The sequence below is a fragment of the Equus quagga genome, chromosome 5 (assembly GCF_021613505.1).
Source record: "Equus quagga isolate Etosha38 chromosome 5, UCLA_HA_Equagga_1.0, whole genome shotgun sequence".
NCBI classification, from domain to species: Eukaryota; Metazoa; Chordata; class Mammalia; order Perissodactyla; family Equidae; genus Equus; species Equus quagga.
Genome location: NC_060271.1, coordinates 36690714 through 36711558, shown reverse-complemented (window position 1 = coordinate 36711558; position 20845 = coordinate 36690714). Strand labels below are relative to the sequence as shown.

The 20845-nt window shown below is 51.1% G+C and overlaps 1 protein-coding gene across 3 annotated transcripts; it reads left to right on the top strand.

The window, feature by feature from the left end:
* The first annotated feature begins 6101 nt into the window (after positions 1 to 6101).
* On the top strand, positions 6102 to 20845 carry NECAP2 (NECAP endocytosis associated 2). 3 transcript variants are annotated; one of them, XM_046662269.1, is made up of 8 exons: positions 6102 to 6227; positions 8336 to 8436; positions 10717 to 10821; positions 10907 to 10988; positions 11975 to 12083; positions 14310 to 14484; positions 17370 to 17454; positions 18271 to 20845. In XM_046662269.1, exons 1-8 carry the CDS (start codon positions 6136 to 6138, stop codon positions 18317 to 18319), a joined length of 798 nt encoding a protein of 265 aa, XP_046518225.1. In that variant the 5' UTR covers positions 6102 to 6135; the 3' UTR covers positions 18320 to 20845. The 3 variants fall into 3 exon arrangements, with proteins under 3 accessions (XP_046518225.1, XP_046518227.1, XP_046518226.1); XM_046662271.1 differs by lacking the exon at positions 8336 to 8436; XM_046662270.1 differs by lacking the exon at positions 18271 to 20845 and having other exon boundaries at positions 17256 to 17390.

The window sequence follows — 20845 nt, the reverse complement described above, 5'->3', positions numbered from 1 at the left end:
GCGCGGCAGTTAAGTGCGCACGTTCCACTTTGGCGGCCCGGGGTTCACCAGTTCAGATCCCAGGTGTGGACATGGCACCGCTTGGCAAGCCATGCTGTGGTAGGTGTCCCACACAGAAAGTAGAGGAAGATGGGCATGGATGTTAGCTCAGGGCCAGTCTTCCTCAGCAAAAAGAGGAGGATTGGCAGTAGTTAGCTCAGGGCTAATCTTCCTCAAAAAAAAAAAAAAAAGATAAGGAAACCGAGACGCAGAATAGCCTAGTGTCCTGTCCAATGCCACAGGCTAGTCTGTGGAGAAACTAGATTCGAACCCAGGCCTGTGGCCTCCCAAGACTGCTTATCTCACCATATTATCTTGCCTCTAAAGAAGCTTAAGCCATTCACTCATTTACCTACGCAATCAACAATTGTTTAATGACACGGGCCCGTGCTAGGCACAACGTCAGGCCTTGGGGACACACTGGGTGTTCTGATGGCTCTCATGGGTTACGAGGGGAACCGAGGAGGGGCCCCTCACAGTGCTGACTCAGATCCACCCCCCACTCCTCTCAACCTTACCCACCCTCCCATGCTTTCTGCAGTTAAGCCTGCACCCCCACAATGCAAATGAGACCTCCGCTCCCTTGGGACCCCTCACCCCAGGCGCAGCTGCAGGCTCCCAGAGGACCTAGAGATGTCAGGGCTGTGACCAGGCCCCTCTCTCTTCCCTTGGAGGGCCTCTCTTCTCCCTGCCGTCTCCCATCAGGGGTCCCTAAGCGTGCCTCTTCCTCTGAGCCTTCCTGCCACGGGGGTGCCCATCTGGGGGTAATTCCCCTTGCCCCCAGACTCCTCACACCCGCCCCTCATTGTCCACTGTCTCCACCTCAGAACCCTCAGGCCCCAATATTCCACAAGCTGAAGTTCTAGGAGGCCAGAGGCCAAAGGGGACCCAGCCCCCTCTCCATCCCCATCTGGAGCTTACAAACTCTGGGAGAGCTGGACAAGAAGGGGAAGCCCCAACCCTAGCAGAAGGCCGTGGAATCCGAGGACAGAACTGAGCGGGGTGGGGCACAAATACGGACTATGTCCCCCTTTCAGAGCACTTGGTCCTTTTTTTTGGGGGGGGGTTGGTGAGAAGATTAGCCCTGAGCTAACATCCGCTGCCAATCCTCCTCCTTTTTCCTGAGGAAGACTGGCCCTGAGCCAACATCCGAGCCCATCCTCCTCCACTTTATATGTGGGACACCTGCCACAGCATGGCTTGACAAACACTGCACAGGTCCACACCTGGGACCCAGACTGGTGAACCCCGGGCTGCCAAAGTGGAACGTGCGAGCCACTGGGCCAGCCCCGTTTAGTCCTCTTTTTGTTCACAGATTTATTGAGATTTAATTCACATACCACACAACTCACCCATATAAAGTGTACCATTCAAAGGCTTTTAGCATATTCACAGAATTGTGCAATCATCACCTCAATTTTAGAACATTTTCATCAGACCAAAAAGAAACCCCACACGCCTTAGCCATCACCTTACTCCTTCCACCCCCAGCCCTAGGCAACAGCTAATCTACTTTCTGTCTCTATAGATTTGCCTGTTCTGGACATTTCATACAAATGGAATCATACAACATGTAGTCCTTGGTGACTGGCTTCTTTCACTTAGCAGAGTATCTTCAAGCTTCATCCATGTTGTTGTTCATACAGCCCTTTATTCCATGATACAAGATCATATTACAGTTCGTATATCCATTCATCAGTTGATAGACATTTGGGTTCGACTTTTTGGCTACTATGAACAATGTCACCATGACCATTGATGTACAAATTTTTGTGTGAACATGCATTTCATTTCCCTTGGATATATACCTTGGGCTGGAATAGCTGAGTCATGTAATAACTCTATGTTTAGCCTCTTGAGTAAAATTGCCAGACTCTTTCCTGAAGTGGCTGATCATTTTACATTCCTACCAGCAGTGTATGAGCATTCCAATTTTTCTATATCCTCCCCAACACTGGTTACTGTCTTTTTTTTAGTCTAGCCATCCCTGTGACTGTGGGTATGAAGTCGTATCTTACTGTGCTTTTGGCATTTCCCTGATGGCTAATGTTGAGGAAATTTTCATGTGCTTATTCGCTATTTGCGTATATTCTTTGTAAAAATGTCTATTCAGATCTTTTCCCCGTTTATAAATTGGGTTATTTGTCTTTTTATTGAATGGTGAGAGTTCTTTATATATTCTAGATGCAAGCCCTGGTCAGATATATAATTTGCCAAATTTTTCTCACATTACATGGACTTTTGTCCTTTGCAGCACAAAGTTTTGTGTTTATGCTAAAGTCCTATTTACTTATTTTTCTTTTGTTGTGTGTGCTTTTAGCGTCATATCTAAGAATCCATCAGATTCTTTTTATTATAACATAAATCCAAGGTCATGAAGATTTATGTCAATGTTTTCTCCTAAAAGTTGTATAGTTTTAGCTCTTATGTTTAGGTCTATGATCCATTTTGAACCAGCTTTTGTATATGGCGTGAGGTAGGGGTCCAACTTCATTCTTTTGCATGTGGATACCTCATGCCAGCACCAGTTGTTGAAAAGACTATTCTTTCTCTATCGAGTTGTCTTGGCACGCTTATGGAAAGTCAACCGACTGTAAATGTGAGGGTTTATTTCTGGATTCCCAATTCTACTCCCTTTTTCTATAAGTCTATCATTATACCAGTACTGTACTGTCTTGATTACTGTAGCTGTGCAGTAAGTTTTGAGATCGGGAAGTGTGAGTCCTCCAACTTTGTTCTTTTTCAAGATTGTTTTGGTTTTGAGTGCCCTTTGGGAAGAGGTTTCCTCATCTGAGAAATGGGGGAATTTCTCTTAGCAATGTCTACAGTGGCAGAAAAATACAGCAAAGAAAGATAACAAGTGACCTATACTATATACTTCTGGAGGCCACCAGGGAAAGCTGCTCACCTCAGACCCCCACCTTGGCCCTGGACCTACCAGAAAGCAGCTGGATGAAACACAGCAAGATTCTGCTCCTCTGATCGCCTCCTCACACATGTGATGGGCTCTGTCTGAGCTTATGCTCTGCCTGTTGGGCTGAATTGAGTTCGTTTGGTAAGTAACGGAGTTAACCTGGTTGTTGACAGCAGGTCCAGTTATTCCCGGCAGCAGAGGTTCAGGAACGCGTTTTGGGAATGTCCAGCCATGTAGTTGGAGTTTGAGAATAAGGTAAAGGACTGTCTGGCCTCTTCTGCCTAGAGGACACTGTAGTTTCCCTGGGCTGGTCACTGTTTCATTGGCCTCCATCACACAGTGAGGATGACAATCCTCACGCTGCCTACATCACAGGGATTATTGTGTCAAGGTAACCTCTTCCAGAGAGCCTTCCCTGACTGCCCCTAGGCTGAGGGAGGTCTTTCTTCTCTTCGCTCCAACAGGCCCTATGAGTTTCTTCCATCATAGTACTTTTCACTCTGCATTGCAAATGACTCTTTTCCTATCTCCTTGGGTCTGTGAGCTCCATGAAGACAGGAGCTGGGTTGGCATCATCTCTGTGGCCCCAGCACCCAGGACTTGGCATACAATAGGTGCTCAAGGCCCATCTTTGTTAGACTGAACTGAACTGAAAGTGCTCTGGACACATCAGAAGACTCGGCTGCCCCAGCACAGGGTGATGATTCCCTTCAAAGTTCATGAGAGGAAGTTTTCCTATCTGTGGCAGCCTCATGGCAAGGCCCAAAACAGTCACCATGGGCTGCCTTCACGTTGCTTGGCTTCCAGAAGTGGTGGAAGTTGGTGCTGACGGTGGCCACTACCCCAAAGTTCAGCTCTTGAGAGCTGGTCCTAGATGCTCTCCTAGCTGGAAGTTTCTCTGACTCATTGGGTCGAGGTTCTTTACTCCTGGGAGACCCTATTTTCCCCTGCGTTGTGCAGAATGTGAAAGAGAAAACATGGCGGCCTATCCCCAGATTGCCACGTGGCTCTGGGATGTAGCCAACTGAACACACACACACACACCCATTCACTCACTTATTCATTCACCGAGCACTTACTCTGCGCCAGGCCCTGTGCCACTGAATACAGGGGTCCACAGGCGGCAGGGACAGGGTCCTGTGTTCAGAAAGCTCACAGTCTAGTGGGAGAGCAGATAAACAGAATGATGAGAATGTCAGCGGCTAAGATTCTCAGTGTGGGAGTGTGCCCTCCCCTCCCCTAGCAACTTCTCTCCCCCTCCATCTTGTAAGGGGAGTTCTATCTGCTTCCCCAGGAGTTCAGGAAAATGAGAGACAGGATCAAAGAACTTAGAGGAAGAAACCTCATTTTCTGGATGATTTCTCAATTTCTTCTTTGTTGTGGAGAATCAGGGTAATGAGCAAAGTTGAAATGAGAGGTTAAATCAATTCACATAGACAGAGGTTAACTTCACACTCATCACGATGACTGTTATCAAAGAAAGTGGAAAATAAGTGTTGGCGAGGATGTGGAAAAATCAGAACCCTTGCTCAGTGTTGATGGGAATGTAAAATGGTGCAGATGCTGTGGAAAACAGTTTGGTGATTCCTGAAAAAACTAAACATAGAATTACCATGTGGTCCAGCAAGTCCCCTTCGAGATACGTACTCAAGAGACTTGAAAACAAGGACTCGAACAGGTGTTTGTACACCACTGTTGATTGCCATATTATTCACAAATAGCCAAAAGGTGGAAACAACCCAAATGCCCATCAACAGATGAACGGATAAACAAAATGTGGTCTATCCATACAGTGGAATATCATTCAGCCATTAAAAGGCATGAAATGCTGACACATGGATGAAACTTGAAAACATTAAACTAAGTGAAATTTGCCAGTCCTAAAGGAGAAATACTGTATGATTCACTTACATGAGGCATCGAGAATAGGAAAACTCATGCATAGAAACTAAAATAGAGGTTACCAGGGGTTCGGGGAGCGGCAAGTGGGGTGTTATTGCCTAATGGGTACAGAGTTTCTGTTTGGGGTGATGAAAAGTTCTGGAAATAGATACTGATGATAGTTATACAACATTGTGAAGTACTTAATTTCACTGAATTGTACACTTAAAATGGTAAAGTTTATGTTATGTATATTTTACCACAATAAATTTTTTTTGATTTAGGAGGTTAGATCAATCCTGTAACAAAGAGCTTATACAGAGTGAATAAAAGGAGAGAGACAGGAGAGGGCAAAAGAGGGCGGAGAAAGTTTGGGAGCATTCAGTGAATCAGAGGTTTGGGATCCGCTTTGCCCCTCGAGGGACCTGGCACATCGTAAGCACTTACCAAATATTCGCCGAGTGAATGAGAGTCGGGTCGGGCAGGAGGAGAGATTTTGAGCATTTGATTGTGGTTAGACATTGTATCCCCTGTAGCATTCTGTGAGAAATCCAAGTTAAGATTGGGATTATTTTTAGTTACTTATGTTACTAAACTTTGTTGCTTTGAACAGAACTCATTGTTGAGTCAAGGCCACAGGGGGCCCTGGGCGCATGGTGGGTTAGGATGAGGGCGGCAGGGTAGGGGCATCCTACTTCGTGTGGCGGGTCAGGTAAGGATGTCTCTAGGAGGAGAAGCCTCAGTCGAGTCTTACAGAGTCGGGAGAAGGGAAGACATTCAGGAACAGCAGAGGGAAATAAACGCTGGACGAGAGAGAGGCTTCAGGTGAGCTGCGTAGGTAGCTACAGCTTTGAATCTCAGGAATCTCAGCCAGCTGGACCCCACGTCTAAGCGTTGCGGTGATGGAGATGAGCCATAAGCTGACAACAGTTTCCGATTACGCTGGGGTCGGCCTTGAAGTTTCCTCCTGGGGCCTTGTGGGAGGGGGAAGTCCCCTGAGGACCCTGGTCCTCATCAGATTAGCTCCCGGGTCCATTCGCCGCATGTCCTTTTTTTTTTTTTCTCTTGAACAGATACTTTTATTTATTTTTTTAATTGAGGTAATATTGGTTTATAACTATATAAATTTCAGTTGTCCATCGTTCTATTTTGACTTCTGCATAGACTCCAGCAGAGGGCGCGCGGGCGAGAGGGTGCTGAGGCCCCGGGGCGCCGCTCTAGCCTGACCCGGGTCATAGAGTCGCGGCGCTTCCGGCCCCGGCGGGCAAGGAGCCGGAAGTCCGGCGGGCCCCGGCGTCGAGATGGAGGAGGGCGAGTACGAGTCGGTGCTCTGTGTCAAGCCGGAGGTCCATGTCTACCGCATCCCGCCGCGGGCCACCAACCGTGGCTACAGGTGACCGCCCTACCGCCGGTCAAACTAGCCCCGACACACCCACTGCGGGAGCCGAGGGCAGCCCCGGCCGGTTGAGGGGTGAGGGGGAGGTGATGCTGCGGCGCCTTGAGTTCGAGGCCAGAGCAGGGAGGGGGACCCAGCCTTTTGGCCGTCTGAGTCCGACGCAGGGGTCTTCCGGCGACAGGGAAGGCGTTAAGGCCGTGTCTAGCGCTTGGGGACCCAGTGGGCTCCCCGGTACCCTAAACGTGGTGGGGAGCGGTCATGTCACAAACCTTTTCCTTTCCGCGCTGATGGCTTTGAAGGGATCCTTGAAAAGCCTTAAGGTGGGGGAGGCCCTATCATTCGCGGAAATCCCGGAGGGGAGGGAAGGGAGCCCGGAACTGGCCAGAAGGACCCGTCCCGGGGAGCTTTAAGCTGATGGCCGCAGCTGAAGGCCGCCCGCCTGCCCAGCTCCCTTCGCACGAGCTTCCCCGCTCGTCCCTGCCTGTGGCGGTGGGGGGAGTCCGTCCGCGTTTCTCTGGTGAAATGTTCACAGGAGACGAAATGTGCTCGTAAATGTCTAGAGTGTCTGAAAGGGAACAGGAAACTTCCCTCGGGAGGGGGACGGGGGTCGGAAGGAGACTTCCCTTCGCTGCCCGCGCTTTTGTTCTGTTTGCATGTTGTTACCATGTGTGTGGATTCCCTATCGAAAGGGAACCGGAGATATAAAAGGAAAAAGATACACCTGATCCAGACAACCTGGCCTAGGGCTCTTTCGTGCCACTTGGGCCGGGGGGGGGGGGGGGGGGGGGGGGGGGGGGGGGGGCTCTTGAAGGTGATATTCGTGCTAGTTATTTGGAAATACAGGATTGGCCTGCACCTCAAGAATGACAGAGTCTCCACATATCTGGCCTCTTGTTACTTTCCAGTTGTGTGGACCCAGGCTTATAGCTGATTTTCTGTTGAACAAGTATTTTATTGAACACCTACTACATCGGTGACATAATTTTAAGATAGTATGAAAGCAACAATAGTAACAATAACAAAAATGTTTATTTTCTATCATCCAACCAAGCCACCAACCAAGGATGGTCGTCTACCCCCACCCCCTTGAGTAGAATGGGTTGGGTCCCCCAGAGGGGGGAGGTTACCAAGTGTCAGGGCCGGCTGGTTGGCATAGAGCTCGGCTGAGCCTGAGTCTAAGGCTTGTTGCCCCAGTAAGAGGAACTGAAACTGAGTTGGCTGACTTGTGAGTTGAGTGTCTGCATTTGTGTGGCCTTCAGAACAGCTTGCGCCCACAGTTACATTGTCTCAGAGTTCTTGAGAACTGGCATGTGCTTAGAGACTTCCGAGAAAAGCCCCCTGGAAACACCCAGGATTCCTGCTGTTTGGGGGTTTTACTGAGCTGCTGCTTAGAGCTAAAGTGTGAAGTCATTGCTTCAAAAATGCCAAAAGTGGGCATTGCTGTAGGGCCATGGGTTCCTGGGTTTCTTTCTGCCTAGGATACCTTTGAGAGTATGTTTCTTAAACGCCCACGCACTTTCCTCACTGGAACTACTGCTCCCCTCTGTCCTTTTCCTCCAAAATGGTCTCGGTGGTCCCAAATGGCCACTCGGACCACCTCAGCCTAGCAGCGTCTTAAACAAACAACAGGCCCCAGTAGCTGCTTCCTCTGCAGAAAGAAAACTGGAAGTCCTTCAGACAAGGGCTCAATAGCCTAGAACAGGAGCCGGCAAACTACAACCCACTGTGTTTTTGTATGGCTCGCAAGCAAGAATGGTTTTCACATTTTTGAATGGGGAAAATTTAAAAGGAGAACATTTGATGATGTGAAAATTATATGAAACTCAGATTTCAGGGTCCATGAAGTTTCACTGAACCACAGCCGCGCTCGGTAGAAGCCATTTGGTTGAGATACTTAAAGCACCAGCTCTCACGTGCTGTCTATGACAGCGCTCACTCTCCAACGGCACAGTGGTTGTGACCGAGATCTGTGGCCCTTCGCAGAGAGAGTTTGCCAGCCCCTGGTCTAGAGCCAGCAGCCCGCAGGGCCTGCGCGTTCCCGCCCCGGCATTGGAGTGGTGGGGCAGGAGCCTCTGGCCGAGGCTCAATGGTTTTTGTCCCCTTAGGGCTGCGGAGTGGCAGCTAGACCAGCCATCATGGAGTGGCCGGCTGCGGATCACTGCAAAAGGGCAGGTGGCCTACATCAAGCTGGAGGACAGGACCTCAGGTAAAGGCAGGGGAGGCCTGTGTGCGCCTGCTCTGTGAAGGGAGAGGCAGCCTGGGCCTGGCCAGTCCGCCCAGGGGTCTGGGCACCTTCAGCCTCCTCCGTTCCCCCATCTTAGTTGTGGAAACCACTGTCCCCAGGTCTCAAGGGGAGTATTTCCTGTCAAGCGGCTGTTCCCTCTGGGGGTCCTTAAGAAAATGCTAATTTTGGAGCCCAAGGAGAGCAGACCTGCGGGTTGGTCCCGAGTACGGAGCCCTGGAGCTTGCCTTGAAGATCAGCTGGGTGAAGATGCACAGCCCCCTGCTGCTGAGCTCCAGTTCCTACTCAGGAATTCTGTTTATCGACTAAATGGTGACTCCCCAGACTGACCGCGCCCGCTAACGGAAAGAGCTGGAAACTGTCCTACTCAGCTCTTTCTGCGGTGAGAGGACAAGCCAGGCTGGGCTGTGTTGGGGTCAGCTGGCAGATGTCACCTTTGGGGAAGTCTCTCTGGAAGTCCTGCGTCACCGCTGCCTCTGGGTGAGCTGCGGAGGGCGACAGCGCCTGGCATAGCCCCGGCCCCAGCCCCCAGAGCAGCGGTGGAGCGCAGTGCCCGCTTGGTCAGGTGCCTCAGCTTTCGGTCGTTTATTTTCTCTAATGCGTAGACGTTTTCCTTTATGGGGCAGAACAAAGTGCAAAAATTCATAGGCAGAACTGGCTGCCTGGTCTCAGAGCTGTGTCGCTTGTGTCTGAGCTGTGGGACCTTGGATGAGCCACGTGACCCCTGGCGCCTTGGCCTCCTTTTTGTTGAAATGGAGATCACGTTAGCTCCTACTTCACAAGGTTCTTGGAAATATGAAGTGAACACATATTTATCCAGTTGCTGTGTGAACCGTGAGGTGACCCAAGGCATTGATTTGTTCTGGAGTGTGGGGTTGGCAGGGTGAGTATTGACTGAGGAGGAGTCTGAAGAGATAGCTGCCACGACTAGGCTGGAGAGCTTTGGCTGTGAGATTGGCTGAGATGTCCCAGGTGGTGTCGCTTTGGGGAATGGCAACACCTATTCTCTGGGAGCCTTGAGAACTGACTTTAAGGTGCCCGCCTAGTGTAGCAGCCACTGCCCAGGGCTGAGCCTCGCCTGCAGGACCCTGGCTCAGGGTCATGCCCACTGGGTCATGTTTGTCTCTTGCTTTCCAGTCATTCTAGGCCAGGATTTCTCAGCCTTAGCACTAGTGACATTTGGGGCCAGGTGAATGTTGTGGGCTGTCGAGTCAAATTTAAGATATTTAGCAACATCCCTAGTCTCTGCCTACTAGATACCAGTAGCACCCCCCATGTTGTGACAACGAAAAACGTCTCCAGATGTTGCCAGATGTCCCTTGGGGGAAGGGAGAGCAAAATTACCCCTGGTTGAGAACTACTGCTCTGGGCTGAAGGCATCTGGGAAAGTCCCAGATTCCCAGGTACCAAACTGGGGCGGGGGGGGGGGGGGGGGCAGAAAAAGTGGCGAGAACCCCCAGGCTCGGGGGCCACTGTTTTTGTCCAGTTCAGCCTTGATTGCACGGTCACCTCTGAACCGTAGGATCCCGTAGAAAATATTTGGTTAAATACTTAAAGCGCCATCAGAAGTCAGAACACATGCAGATGATGCTGGTCATAAATGCTCACAGTATGTGTTTGTTGCACTGCGCCCTAGGGATCTGTGGTTGACAGTGGGATGTATTTCCCAAGGACTCCTTTTAAAACCAATCCCTCTTTTGTCTTGTCTCTGAGATTAAATCAACCTGCTTCAGATTTTTTTCTCTGGGTAGAAAACTTTCTCCTTTCCACTGGGTTCACAGCTCCTCTGCAGTCCTGCCCCGGGTACCAGGCCTTTTCGGAAGGTGTGATGTACCTGGACCGGGGCTCACCTGCTCAGGGCCCTCAGGGTGCAGGCAGCTAATGAAAGTGGGTGAGGCAGATGGAACGGCTGTCCAGCCCATCATTCTCATGTGGGAATTCAGGCCCCACATTGCTAGAGCTTTTGATTTTAAGAGAAGCCAGAAATCTAGATTATTTTATGTGTAATTTGATTCTGAAATGTTTGGCAGTTAAATTAAAAGTATTAGAACTGTGGGCTAGGTCTGACCTGTAAGCCACCTCTCACTTTCCTTGGTTATGTTCCTGTGTCTTCCCTTCAGCCAGAATGGATTTGATTTGAATCTCAGAGTAAGGTTTGCCCATCTGCCTCGCAGGAAAAAGGCCCCAGGATGTGATAGATCAGGGTGGGAGGGGCTCAAGGCTCACCCTAACTTTTGCTTTCAGGGGAGCTCTTTGCTCAGGCCCCCGTGGATCAGTTTCCTGGCACAGCCGTGGAAAGCGTGACGGATTCCAGCAGGTACTTCGTGATCCGCATTGAAGATGGAAACGGTAGGCGTGGGTCTTGGTGCTTCCTCCTCTTGAGAAGGGTTTCCTCTGCCTCGGCAAAGTGGCCTGATCATGTGTTGTCTGCCAGGGCGACGGGCGTTCATTGGAATTGGCTTCGGGGACCGAGGTGATGCCTTCGACTTCAATGTCGCATTGCAGGACCATTTCAAGTGAGTGGTTCCAGGAGGCACGCACTCAATGCCTCCTCCCTTCTCTCCCTGGACAGGCTGATTTCCAGGGTTGGGGTACCCAGCTGGTTGCGTGTGGTTTGTCTGCCAGCAGAGCCTCAGGAAAACTCACTTTTCCTTTGAGGCAGGCTGCCTTCTCTGTGCGCTGCCAATCCTCACCTCTGCTTTGAAGTTGTCTCTCTTTCCCAAGGCCATCTCTGTCACCCTTGTCAGCTGGCCCAGCATTTGAGGTGCCACATCTCTTCCCTCACCAGGCCCCTGAGCAGCCAGAATCCTTGTCAGGCCCCTGTGGCCTTTCTGGGCCTGTTCCCCCGTGATGTAATAAGTGTGCTGGGACTCCCAGGCCACCCACCAGATGCCCTGGTGGTCCTTTCTGAAGCTAAAAGGCAGGGCAGGAAAGACTGCTCTCCTGCCGTCCGTAGGCCTCCACCTCTGGCTGCGAGCAAGTGTGGAGTGTGCAGCCGCTTGCGTGGGGTTCTGTGGCTTTTCCCTTATGTGGTGCCCCTCCCCGGGTGGCTCCTGGATGGGTGTTGTATGGAGGGTGGGGATCTCTGTGTTGCTGTCTGCCTCCTGGACGTGTGCCTGTCTCACCTTTTGCCTTGTGAGCCCTTAGGAGGTGCTAAGACCTTGTCTTAGTTCTCATGCCTTGTGCTTGGGAGGAGAGGGCTAGGTTCCCAGGTGTTCTGAAGACCGGTGTTGGGACCCTCTGCATCGGTGATCTCGTCGAGCACTGATGGCAGGCTTTAAGACAGAGAATTGTCATCCTGTCTTGCTGATGAGGAAGCCGATGTGCATGCAGCTGCTTACGTGTCAGAGCCAGGGTTTGAATTCAGGCCTAGCTCCAAGCCTGGCTCTTTCTCCCGCACTGCTGCAATAAAAGCCTCCTGTGGACTGATGCAGGTCTGAGTGAGCAAGTGAAGGGGGCAGCCGGTCTGTTCCTCACCTGTTTCTTCCTGTTCTCTCCCCAGGTGGGTGAAACAGCAATGTGAATTTGCAAAACAGGCCCAGAACCCAGACCAAGGCCCCAAATTGGACCTAGGCTTCAAGGAGGGCCAGACCATCAAGCTCAACATTGCCGTGAGTTCCCCCCTTGGTTGGCTGTGTTGCCATGGTCAGGTGATACTTGTGGCCACCACACCAAGCCTAGCCCAGCGCCCATCACTCTTGTCTCACAGTTCACTTCTGTCGGTTCAGCAGATGTTTATTGGGCACTGCCCTGTGCCAGGTACAATGCTGGGGGTGAACCAGAGGGCTCAGCTGTCATAGAGCTCACAGTTAAGCTGAGACAGGCGAGTCAAGATGTGATCACAACACAACATGGCAGGAGAGGTGCTCTGACTTAGGAATGTCCTCAGTGCCATGAGCTCCTAGAGGAAAGGCATGCAGCCCAGAGTTAGGGAACCAGAGAAGGCTCCCTGGAAGAGGTGACTGGTAAACAAGGGAAGAGGGGTGAAAGAGTGGTTCAAGCAGAGGGAACGCTATGTGCAGAGCCTCTGAGATGAGAAGGAGCATCAGTCACTTGATGCTGGAGCTGGCGTTTCTGTCCTGGATCTTAGCGTAGGGGTGGTCTGTTCATCCCAAGCTGCATCTTGGTCTCGTGCCTTGAGTAAGGAAGACTTGGGGGAGCTCCGGGCAGGAGGGCGTCGAGGTGAGTGCTGGGGGTCTCGGCAGCTTCTGCTGGTGGTGTTGTCCTGCCTCCCTGTGTCTTCGTCCTGAGCTGCCCTGCATCTGGCTTTCCCCCCTTATCTCCTGTCGAGAGCAGGAAAAGGCTGGGCTAAGATGTGGCCTTGGCCTGGCTACAGGGGTGGAGTTGGAGTGATTTGGGGGAACCAAGGACCAAATGCAATGTTTTTTGAAGAAATTTTATAACCCTGAAATAATGCTCTTCCTCTTTACTTACTGTCTCTTTCTCCTCTTTTCTGCTTCGTGCTGGTGATGATTTGGGACCCTTGAAGTTGGCCAGCTGGCCCTTAAGAGAAAATACAGGTCCTATCCAGTGGACTGGTGGGGCTGCCATTCTTTCTTTTACTTGGAGGAAACTAACATTTAATGAGCGTCAGCTGTGTGCCAGGTAGTGTTTTTTTTTTTTTTTTTTTTTTAGGCACTTTCTCTTACGAATTACGCATCCTCCCCTTTTATTAACGAGGAAATTGAGGCTTAGAGAAGTTCAGGGACTCGCCCAGGGTCATGGAGCCAGAAGTACCCAGCACAGCTGAACTCACACTGAGGTCTCCGAGGGCTTTTGACTCATTTGATGAAGCTGCTGCTCTCCTTATGAGTGGGGAACCGTATTGTCTTCATCTTTGTAACCCGTGCTGGTTTCTGGGTCACACTTGGTGCTCAGGTTTTGGTTTTTGTTTTTTTAAATGTTTTATTGAAGTATGGTATGCATATAGAAACGTGCACAAATTGTAAATGCAGAACTCAGTGAATTTTTAAAAACCAAATTTAGGCAGACCAGACCCCAGATCAGAAGCAGAAGATGATGAGCCTCTGGAAGGCCCTCTCCTGCTCCCTTCTAGGAACTGCCCCCCTGAGTAACTACTGTCCTGACTTTGAATACCCCGGATGTTGTTTTTAACTTATGAATTGAATCATAAGCTTGGTAATCTTTTGTGTATGACTTCTTTCTCTTACTAACGTAGTATTTGTGAGAGCATCTGTGTTGTTGCATGTAGTGTGTTCATTCTTGTGGTGGCGTGCTCCATCATGAGAATGTGTCCCGTTATTCACCCATTTAGCTGGTGGTGGACATAGTCCCCAGTTCGGGGCTCTTACAGGTCGTGCCGCTGTGAACGGTCACGTGCATGTCTTTGGCGCACATAGGTCTGTATTTCTCTTGGGTCTGTATCTAGGAGCGCAGTTGCAGGGTCCTCAGTTCATATGTTCAGCTTTATGGATTCTTTCAAACGATTTTTCAAAGTAATTTTCCCAGTTTACACTCCCCCAGCAGTGTGTGGCTGTTCTGGTTGCTCTATACGCTTGGCAGTATTTAATATTCTGTGTTGTAGCCTTTCTGGTGGGTGTGTGATGGCATATCAGTGTGGTTTTGATTTGCATTTCCCTGATGATTAATGAAGTCAGGTGCTGAGTTTTGAAATTAAATGTCTTTGTGATAGTTTTAGAATTGTGATGCATTGACTGCAACTCATAAGGATGAAAGTGCTGGACGGCCCGTAACCATCTTTTCGTTATACAGACTTCTGGGGTCTCGGGGATCGCCTTGGCCCCCCTCGTGGGGTTTTCAGATGGCAGGGGGACTCCAGCAGAACCGACTGGTTCCCATTCCTCTCCTCTCTTTAGAACATGAAGAAGAAAGAAGGAGCAGCTGGGACGCCCCGAGCCCGGCCCGCCAGCACAGGAGGACTGAGCCTGCTTCCCCCTCCCCCAGGGGGCAAAACTTCCACCCTGATCCCTCCTGGGGAGCAGTTCTCTGTGGGGGGGTCCCTTGTCCAGCCAGCAGTTGCTTCCAGCTCAGGTCAGTGCTCGGGCGTAACTGTACTTGCTGCTAAACCTGCACCTGCGGCTCCCTCTTCCACCTGGCAGCTGGGGCCGCATGGCTTTCCTCCTTCACTCACGCTCATCCCTCGTTTAGTACCTGTATGTGACAAACTGGAAGGTGGGCACCACAAAGCTGATCCTGCCACACTGGGTAAGGGGTTCCTCTGTTCCCCTGATAGCCACCATTTACCCCTTCAGGGCGTCTGTCCTCCCCTGATGGGCAGGGACTGCAAGTCATTTGTTGCTGTGAAATCATCAGCATATGGGTCTTGGTTCTCAGAGGCTGCCCAGTGGGTATTGAGTGAGTGGGTGATGGAGACACAGTGTGCTCATGGGGAGCTCATAGCTAGTAGGAGAGGGGGGTTCATGGGCACATAGACCAAATGTACAGGGACCAGACTGACTGCTAGCTGGTGTCATCTGGGTAGGCTTCATGGAAGAGGTGGCATTGAGCTGGGCCTTGAAGGGGGGAGATTGGGGCAGGGGACACTTGACATTCCAGACAGAGAGAAGAGCGTGGCTAAGGCTCAGCACCTGATGTATGTAGGGAGCTGTCTGCAGCATAAGTATGCCGAGGTGAGTGGTGGGAAATGAAATTGGAGATTTAGTTTGGAGCAGGCTCCTGAATGAGGCCATTGGGGTGCTCACTGAGGCAGCTCCCCCGCAAGCTGTGCTGGTGCTCGCTGCAGGGCGCAAGGACTGCCTTTTGGAGACTCCTGCATTCCAGAGGGTAGTTCCTAGAGCCAGCCTCTGACAGTGCTGGGATGCCAGCCCACTGCCTCGACCTCCCCGTCCTGCCTGCTGGGCCCAGCTTGATGCTCCTGGCCTCCCCCAGGCTGGGAGATTGTCACTAGTGCGCTTCCTCCTCACAGCTCTCACTAGGTTCTTCAGGCAAGAGCCTGCCTTTTAAGGGTGCTGGACATCGGCTCCCCCATCTGGAGGTCAGGCTTCAACCCTCAGCCCTGTGGGGAACACCCCAGCCCAGGAGAGTGGCAGGAGAAGCAGTCAGCAAGCCCCTGCCCTGCACAGGAAGTACTCTTTGAGCATTGTTTCCCAGAGTGCGGTCATAGGACCACCTGCCTAGGTGTTGCTTTGGGGTAGGGGCAGGAATCTGCATGCTCACGAAGATCTGGAAGTCCCTGTGTTAAGCCTTCCCTCAGTTGCTGGTGCTTTTTTTGTGTGTGAGGAAGATTGGCCCTGAGCTAACATCTGTTGCCAATCATCCTCTTTTTTTTTTCTCCCCAAAGCCTCAGTGCGTAGTTGTATGTCCTAGTTGTAAATCATTCTAGTTCGTCTCTGTGGGACACCGCCTCAGCATGGCTTGATGAGCAGTGTGTAGGTCCACGCCCAGGATCCGAACCAGCGAACCCCAGTCCGCTGAAGTGGAGCTGAAGCACCCCTGCCCCAATGTCAAGCGAACCCAACCCCTTGGCCATGGGGCCGGCCCCTGCTGGTGCATTTTTAACGACTAATAGGAAGTACCTGCTATGTACCAGGTAGCATTTTAGGCCCTGGGGACACTGCAAGTACAGTACCAAGTTCCTGTTCTCAGGCTTCTGTTCTAATGTGCGAGACAGACAGTGAGCATGTCTGCAAACAAAATGATGTCAGATGAGACGTCGTGAGTTGCTCACATTCATTGAGCACTTACTGTATGCTCCGAAACCATACTGGCCGAGTTCACATTCTAGCTCTCCAGTTGTGCAACATTCAGAAAATTGCCTACTTCCCTGAGCCTCGGTTTTCTCATCTGTAGGATGTGGGTGGTAATGATACTACATACAGGTTTCTTGTGAGGATCAAATGAGCTAATCCACGCACAGCACTTAGGAACAGTACCTGGAACTGTGTAAGCACTCACTGAATGTTAGCTCCTATTTTATTAATATTGTCATCGTCACTGTGTGCTAGGCCTGTTCTAAGCATCCTGCGCATATTAACTCACTTAACCCTCAGACCAGTCCTGTGGAGTAGTTACTGTTACTGTCCCCAGTTTAGACAGAAGGAAACCGAGGCTTGAGTGACCTGGATAAAGTCACACAGTTGGTCCCGGCCCGTCTTCCCCCAGGGACTGTGTGAGGTTCAAATGAGATAATGTCTGTTAAGCATGTTGTGAACTGTAAGACTAAACTGTCGAAGGCCCTGGTTTCTCTGGTCTCCCAGCCCAGCACAGATTGGAAACAGCACATTCAGGAGAAAGTGGAGGGCGGCAGGTGTAGGGCCTTCAGAAAGGACAGTTGGCAGCCCTGGGGGAGGGGCCGAAACACAGAAGCAGGCACTGCAGCCCATGGTGCCACCCACATCGCTGGAGAGGCATGCACAGATAGTAGCTTCTGTAGGACCTCTTCTGGAAGGTTCTCCCTAACCCTAACCAGTTTGGCTCCCAGGGCTTGGTGCATGTCTGGCACATCATTTTCTCGTTTGGTCGATCCAGACACTGGACTAAAGGCTCTGTGTGAAGATGACCTTGCACTTTTGCTGAGCATTCTCCATTCACGAAGCTAGGGCAGGAGATGGCACATTTTAAACAGATTTCCAACATAAACAGTTGAAAACAAGGTCAGCTTCAGGTATGAGTGATGGATGACGTGTGACTCGCCCTCATGGGCGCCCCTCCCCTCCACCCTGTATGTGGCTTTCTGCTTTTTCTGCAGGAGCCTTCAAGGGCTCATGAGAAGATGCCAGAAACATGGCAGCTTATTGGTGTTTTGTTGCCCAAAATTACATCTGTGTGTGTGTCTTTGTCAGCCACTTGGCATCACGAGACTGATTGCAGGGTCACTGAGACAGCCAAAAAGAGAGGTCTCTGACTCCTCTGTCACCTCTTCTCTCCCTCCCCGCTGGACTCGGGGACATCGATAGGAGGTGCCACCGTGTCCTGGCCGCAGCCTAAGCCTGCCACTCCTGCCACCGCCGACATCTGGGGAGACTTCACCAAGTCCACAGGGTGAGGAGGGTCACGTTCTTTGTGGTGGGACTAGGGCCAGGGCTGCTGCTTTAAAAACCTGGGGTTGCTCCAAGTGCCTGCCTTCTGACGTAGTGAGCAGGAGCTCTGATTTGGGCATTTTCAGGCTAGCCCGAGGATGGAGCCCGAATGCCTGCTTTGGGTGGCACTCTCTGTCGGTTAAGGCATTTTGCTGCTCGCTACTGCTAGGTGGCCCGGGACCACCTTGTGAAAACTTTGCTGGTCTTGAACCCATCTCGCCAAGTGCTTTGGCTTGTCTCCAGTACCTCCCTCTCCCCCCGCTACACCCAGCTACCCCAGAACCCTGGGCTGAGGGTTAACCTGGGTTCTAGCCTTGTCCCATCCTCGTGGGGCCTCTGAGGCAAGGTCTCTTGCCTTCTCTGCCTCCATGTAATTTCAAGCCTTTAGTTGGGGTCGGGGTGAAAAGATGCTAAATACCTATTGCACCGTTGTTTATATGGGCAGGCTGTGGGACAGGAGTCAGCACACATTTTCTGTAAAGGACCAAATAGCAAATAGTTTAGACTTTGCAGGCCATATGATTTCTGTCCCACCCACTCAGTTCTGTTCTTGTAGTTCAAAAGCAGCTACAGACAGTAGAGAAATGAATGGTTGTGGCTGTGCACCAGTGAAACTTGATTATAAAAACAGGCGGAGGGCTAGATTTGACCCCTGCTCCAGAAGGTTCAAGGACTAACTTCTTGGAATGGTTTCAGCCCAGAGCAAAGCCGCATTTTATCTGCTTTGTATTTTCAAACATTTGAACTCTGCCACCCCCTCCCTTTCTTCCCTTTATAGGTCGCCTTCCAGCCAGACTCAGCCAGGTGCAGGCTGGGTCCAGTTCTGACCTGAGCCCAGCTCTTCCCTCATACAACTTCTGGAAAGGAGCCGCTGCCTCATCTGGGCCAAACGAAGGAGGACACCGCACTCCCTGGCCAGCCTCTGTTTGGAGCATGACTCTCCCCTCCCCGCCTTGCCTGAGTCTCCTGACAGACTGGACATATTAGGCAGTAAACTGGCACCGTGTCACACTGTTTCCTGGGATTCAGGTGTGCAACCAAAACCCAGGAGAAGCAAAGCTCCAGGACCCCTGTCGCTGTCTGTGCTCCTGACGTGAGAGAGACTGAGACTGCTTCTTCCATCACAGTGACCCGCATTAAACACAAGCCCCCAAAGAAAAGAAGGGGTTGCGTTTGCTGCCTGGACTCAGATCAGCCCTTCTCGGGGGTCACAGGTGTCACGTGATCACTGTCCGAAAGCGGGGGCTTCGTGCTGTCCCATGGGCTGCAGTCACTTCAGTCAGGGCACCTTCGGAGGAAGGATTCTTTCCTGATTTCGAGCAGGTTTATAGGCTGCAGCTTGAGCAGACAATCGGGAGGGAAATTGGGAGTATTAACCAGCTTTTAAAGAATTTTTAATATTTGCTTTGCTAATGTGCTGATCTGCACTAACTTGTTGTCTTTGCAAAAGGGACTGCTCCTGCAGTAGGCCCCTGAGGGGGCCTCTGAAAGCCTTCCTCACTGGCGGCCGCAGGAGCTGCCAGAGCTGCAGGCAGCAGTGTTCATCTCGGCCAGGAGGCCTGGTTTCTTCCCTCCAGGCCAGGCGGGCAGTGCAGGGCCGAGGCAGGCGCTGGAAGCCAGGTGGAACAGTGTTTGGGCAGGAGAGAGAGTGAAGCTGTGCTTATGGAGGTTGGGGGTCCAGCCTTCTTGTCCGCTGGCAGCCCTCTGGGTTCCCAGGCTCACCATGCAGTTCCTGGTGGACTTGGGTTTTCTCCCTGGTGGTTTCTGAAGTGCCTTGTCTGCAGACAACCTCTTACTTGCTTTTCTCCTTCAGGGACTGTACATGACAGACAGAAGGAGCTCTGAGTGAACTGGAAGTCCAAGGTTGCCTGGATTACTGGTTTATGAGAAATAATTTTATCTGAGCACACCTCTAAAATTGCTTTTGTTGACATCCTTTACCTCTTAATTGAAAGAATTTTTCTTGAAGGGTCAGGCTGATGAACTGAAAAAGTGTTGGCCTTTTTGTGGGACCATATTTCTAAGATTAAAAAAATAAATATTTTTCCTTCTGTCATTTTATGTCAGAGATGAACATATTTTTGGCAGCATGGCTGCTACACCCTCCAAGAGGCCGCAGCTAGACTCGCAGCACCTCTCACCACTGATCGTGTGTCTGGATTTAAAGTCTGGGGCCAGGATGTCAGAATGGCCAAAATAAGAGAATGTGGCCCTGTTGCCCTAAGACGACCAGTAACTTCCTGCTGATGCATCCAGAAGAATAGTCTTGTTGGCATTCTGGGACATTCTGGGCTCCTTGCCTTCTAATGTGGGAGGGACCCATGCCTCCTACCAAGACCTCCCAGAGGAAGCGTCTCTCTAAATAGTAAGGGTGTACAGGCACACAGAGGCCAAAAATAAAATTAAAAAGGCCACGGGACTTCTCCTGCCTTAGGGTTCTGAAGAAAGATGCAGTTTTTATTGTCGTTTCTAGAAATAGCTACTCTGGCTGATAAACAGTGTGAGAGAGGAGAAAGAAGACTGAAGCAGAGGATCCTCGTGCCTTTTGAATAAGGATGAGGAAATGGCGTCAGAGGAGTCTCGGGAGAGGTGGACTTCCGTGTGTCTGTTGCCCATTACCTCCCCCTCCTGTGTGAGTGCTCGGAGGCTGGACATGAGGAGGCGCGGGTGGAGAGGAGCTCCTCAGAGCTGTGGTACACTGAAGGTGAGCACTTTGGTTCTGGAGGCAGACCTGGGCTTCGGATCTAGGCTGTGTGCTGCTTAGGTGTGTGAACACAGGCTCCTTCCTTAAGCCGGGTGTCACTCAGATGAGGCACTTAAAGTGCCAGCAAGTGCCCATCCTATAGTTTGATCTTAATCGCCTTTGTCTAGAATCAGGTAATATCCCCAGAGCTGTTCCTCATAATGGTGATGGAGAGGAAACGGCCGTCAAGGATCTAACCTGAAAAGCATCTTGAGGGGTCTGGGGGGCAAGGGACAGATTGGTGCTCTCCGTCACCATCCACCATTCTGGGATCCCAGCAGAAAAAAACCTGCTATGGGACCAGGGTCCCCAGGAACACCCCTGATACCAAATCAGGCATGTCTTCAATTATACCTCTGGACTGAAGCTTCCAAATGGGTGGGGGTGGGGGAAAACGGATGGTAGGAGCTCTGCACTGGGTTGGGGGCTGTGCGAGTTGAGCTGCTCTCTATACAGCAGGAGGGTTTGGATACACTGAGGTGTGGCACAGATGCTAAGGTGCACCCCGCAATCCCCAACTGGTGTTCACACCCTTGTGTGTAATTCCCTCCTTTCAGCGTAGGCTCGACCTGTGACCTCTAACCAGCAGAATAAAGCAAAGATGACAAAA

Bases quoted from the DNA above. Each gene is read 5' to 3' on its own strand.
- NECAP2 (XM_046662269.1), top strand. From the start codon at position 6,136: ATGGAGGAGGGCGAGTACGAGTCGGTGCTCTGTGTCAAGCCGGAGGTC. The intron at 8,437-10,716 runs GTAAAGGCAGGG...TTTTGCTTTCAG, and splicing joins GCTGGAGGACAGGACCTCAG to GGGAGCTCTTTGCTCAGGCC. The intron at 12,084-14,309 runs GTGAGTTCCCCC...TCCTCTCTTTAG, and splicing joins CCATCAAGCTCAACATTGCC to AACATGAAGAAGAAAGAAGG.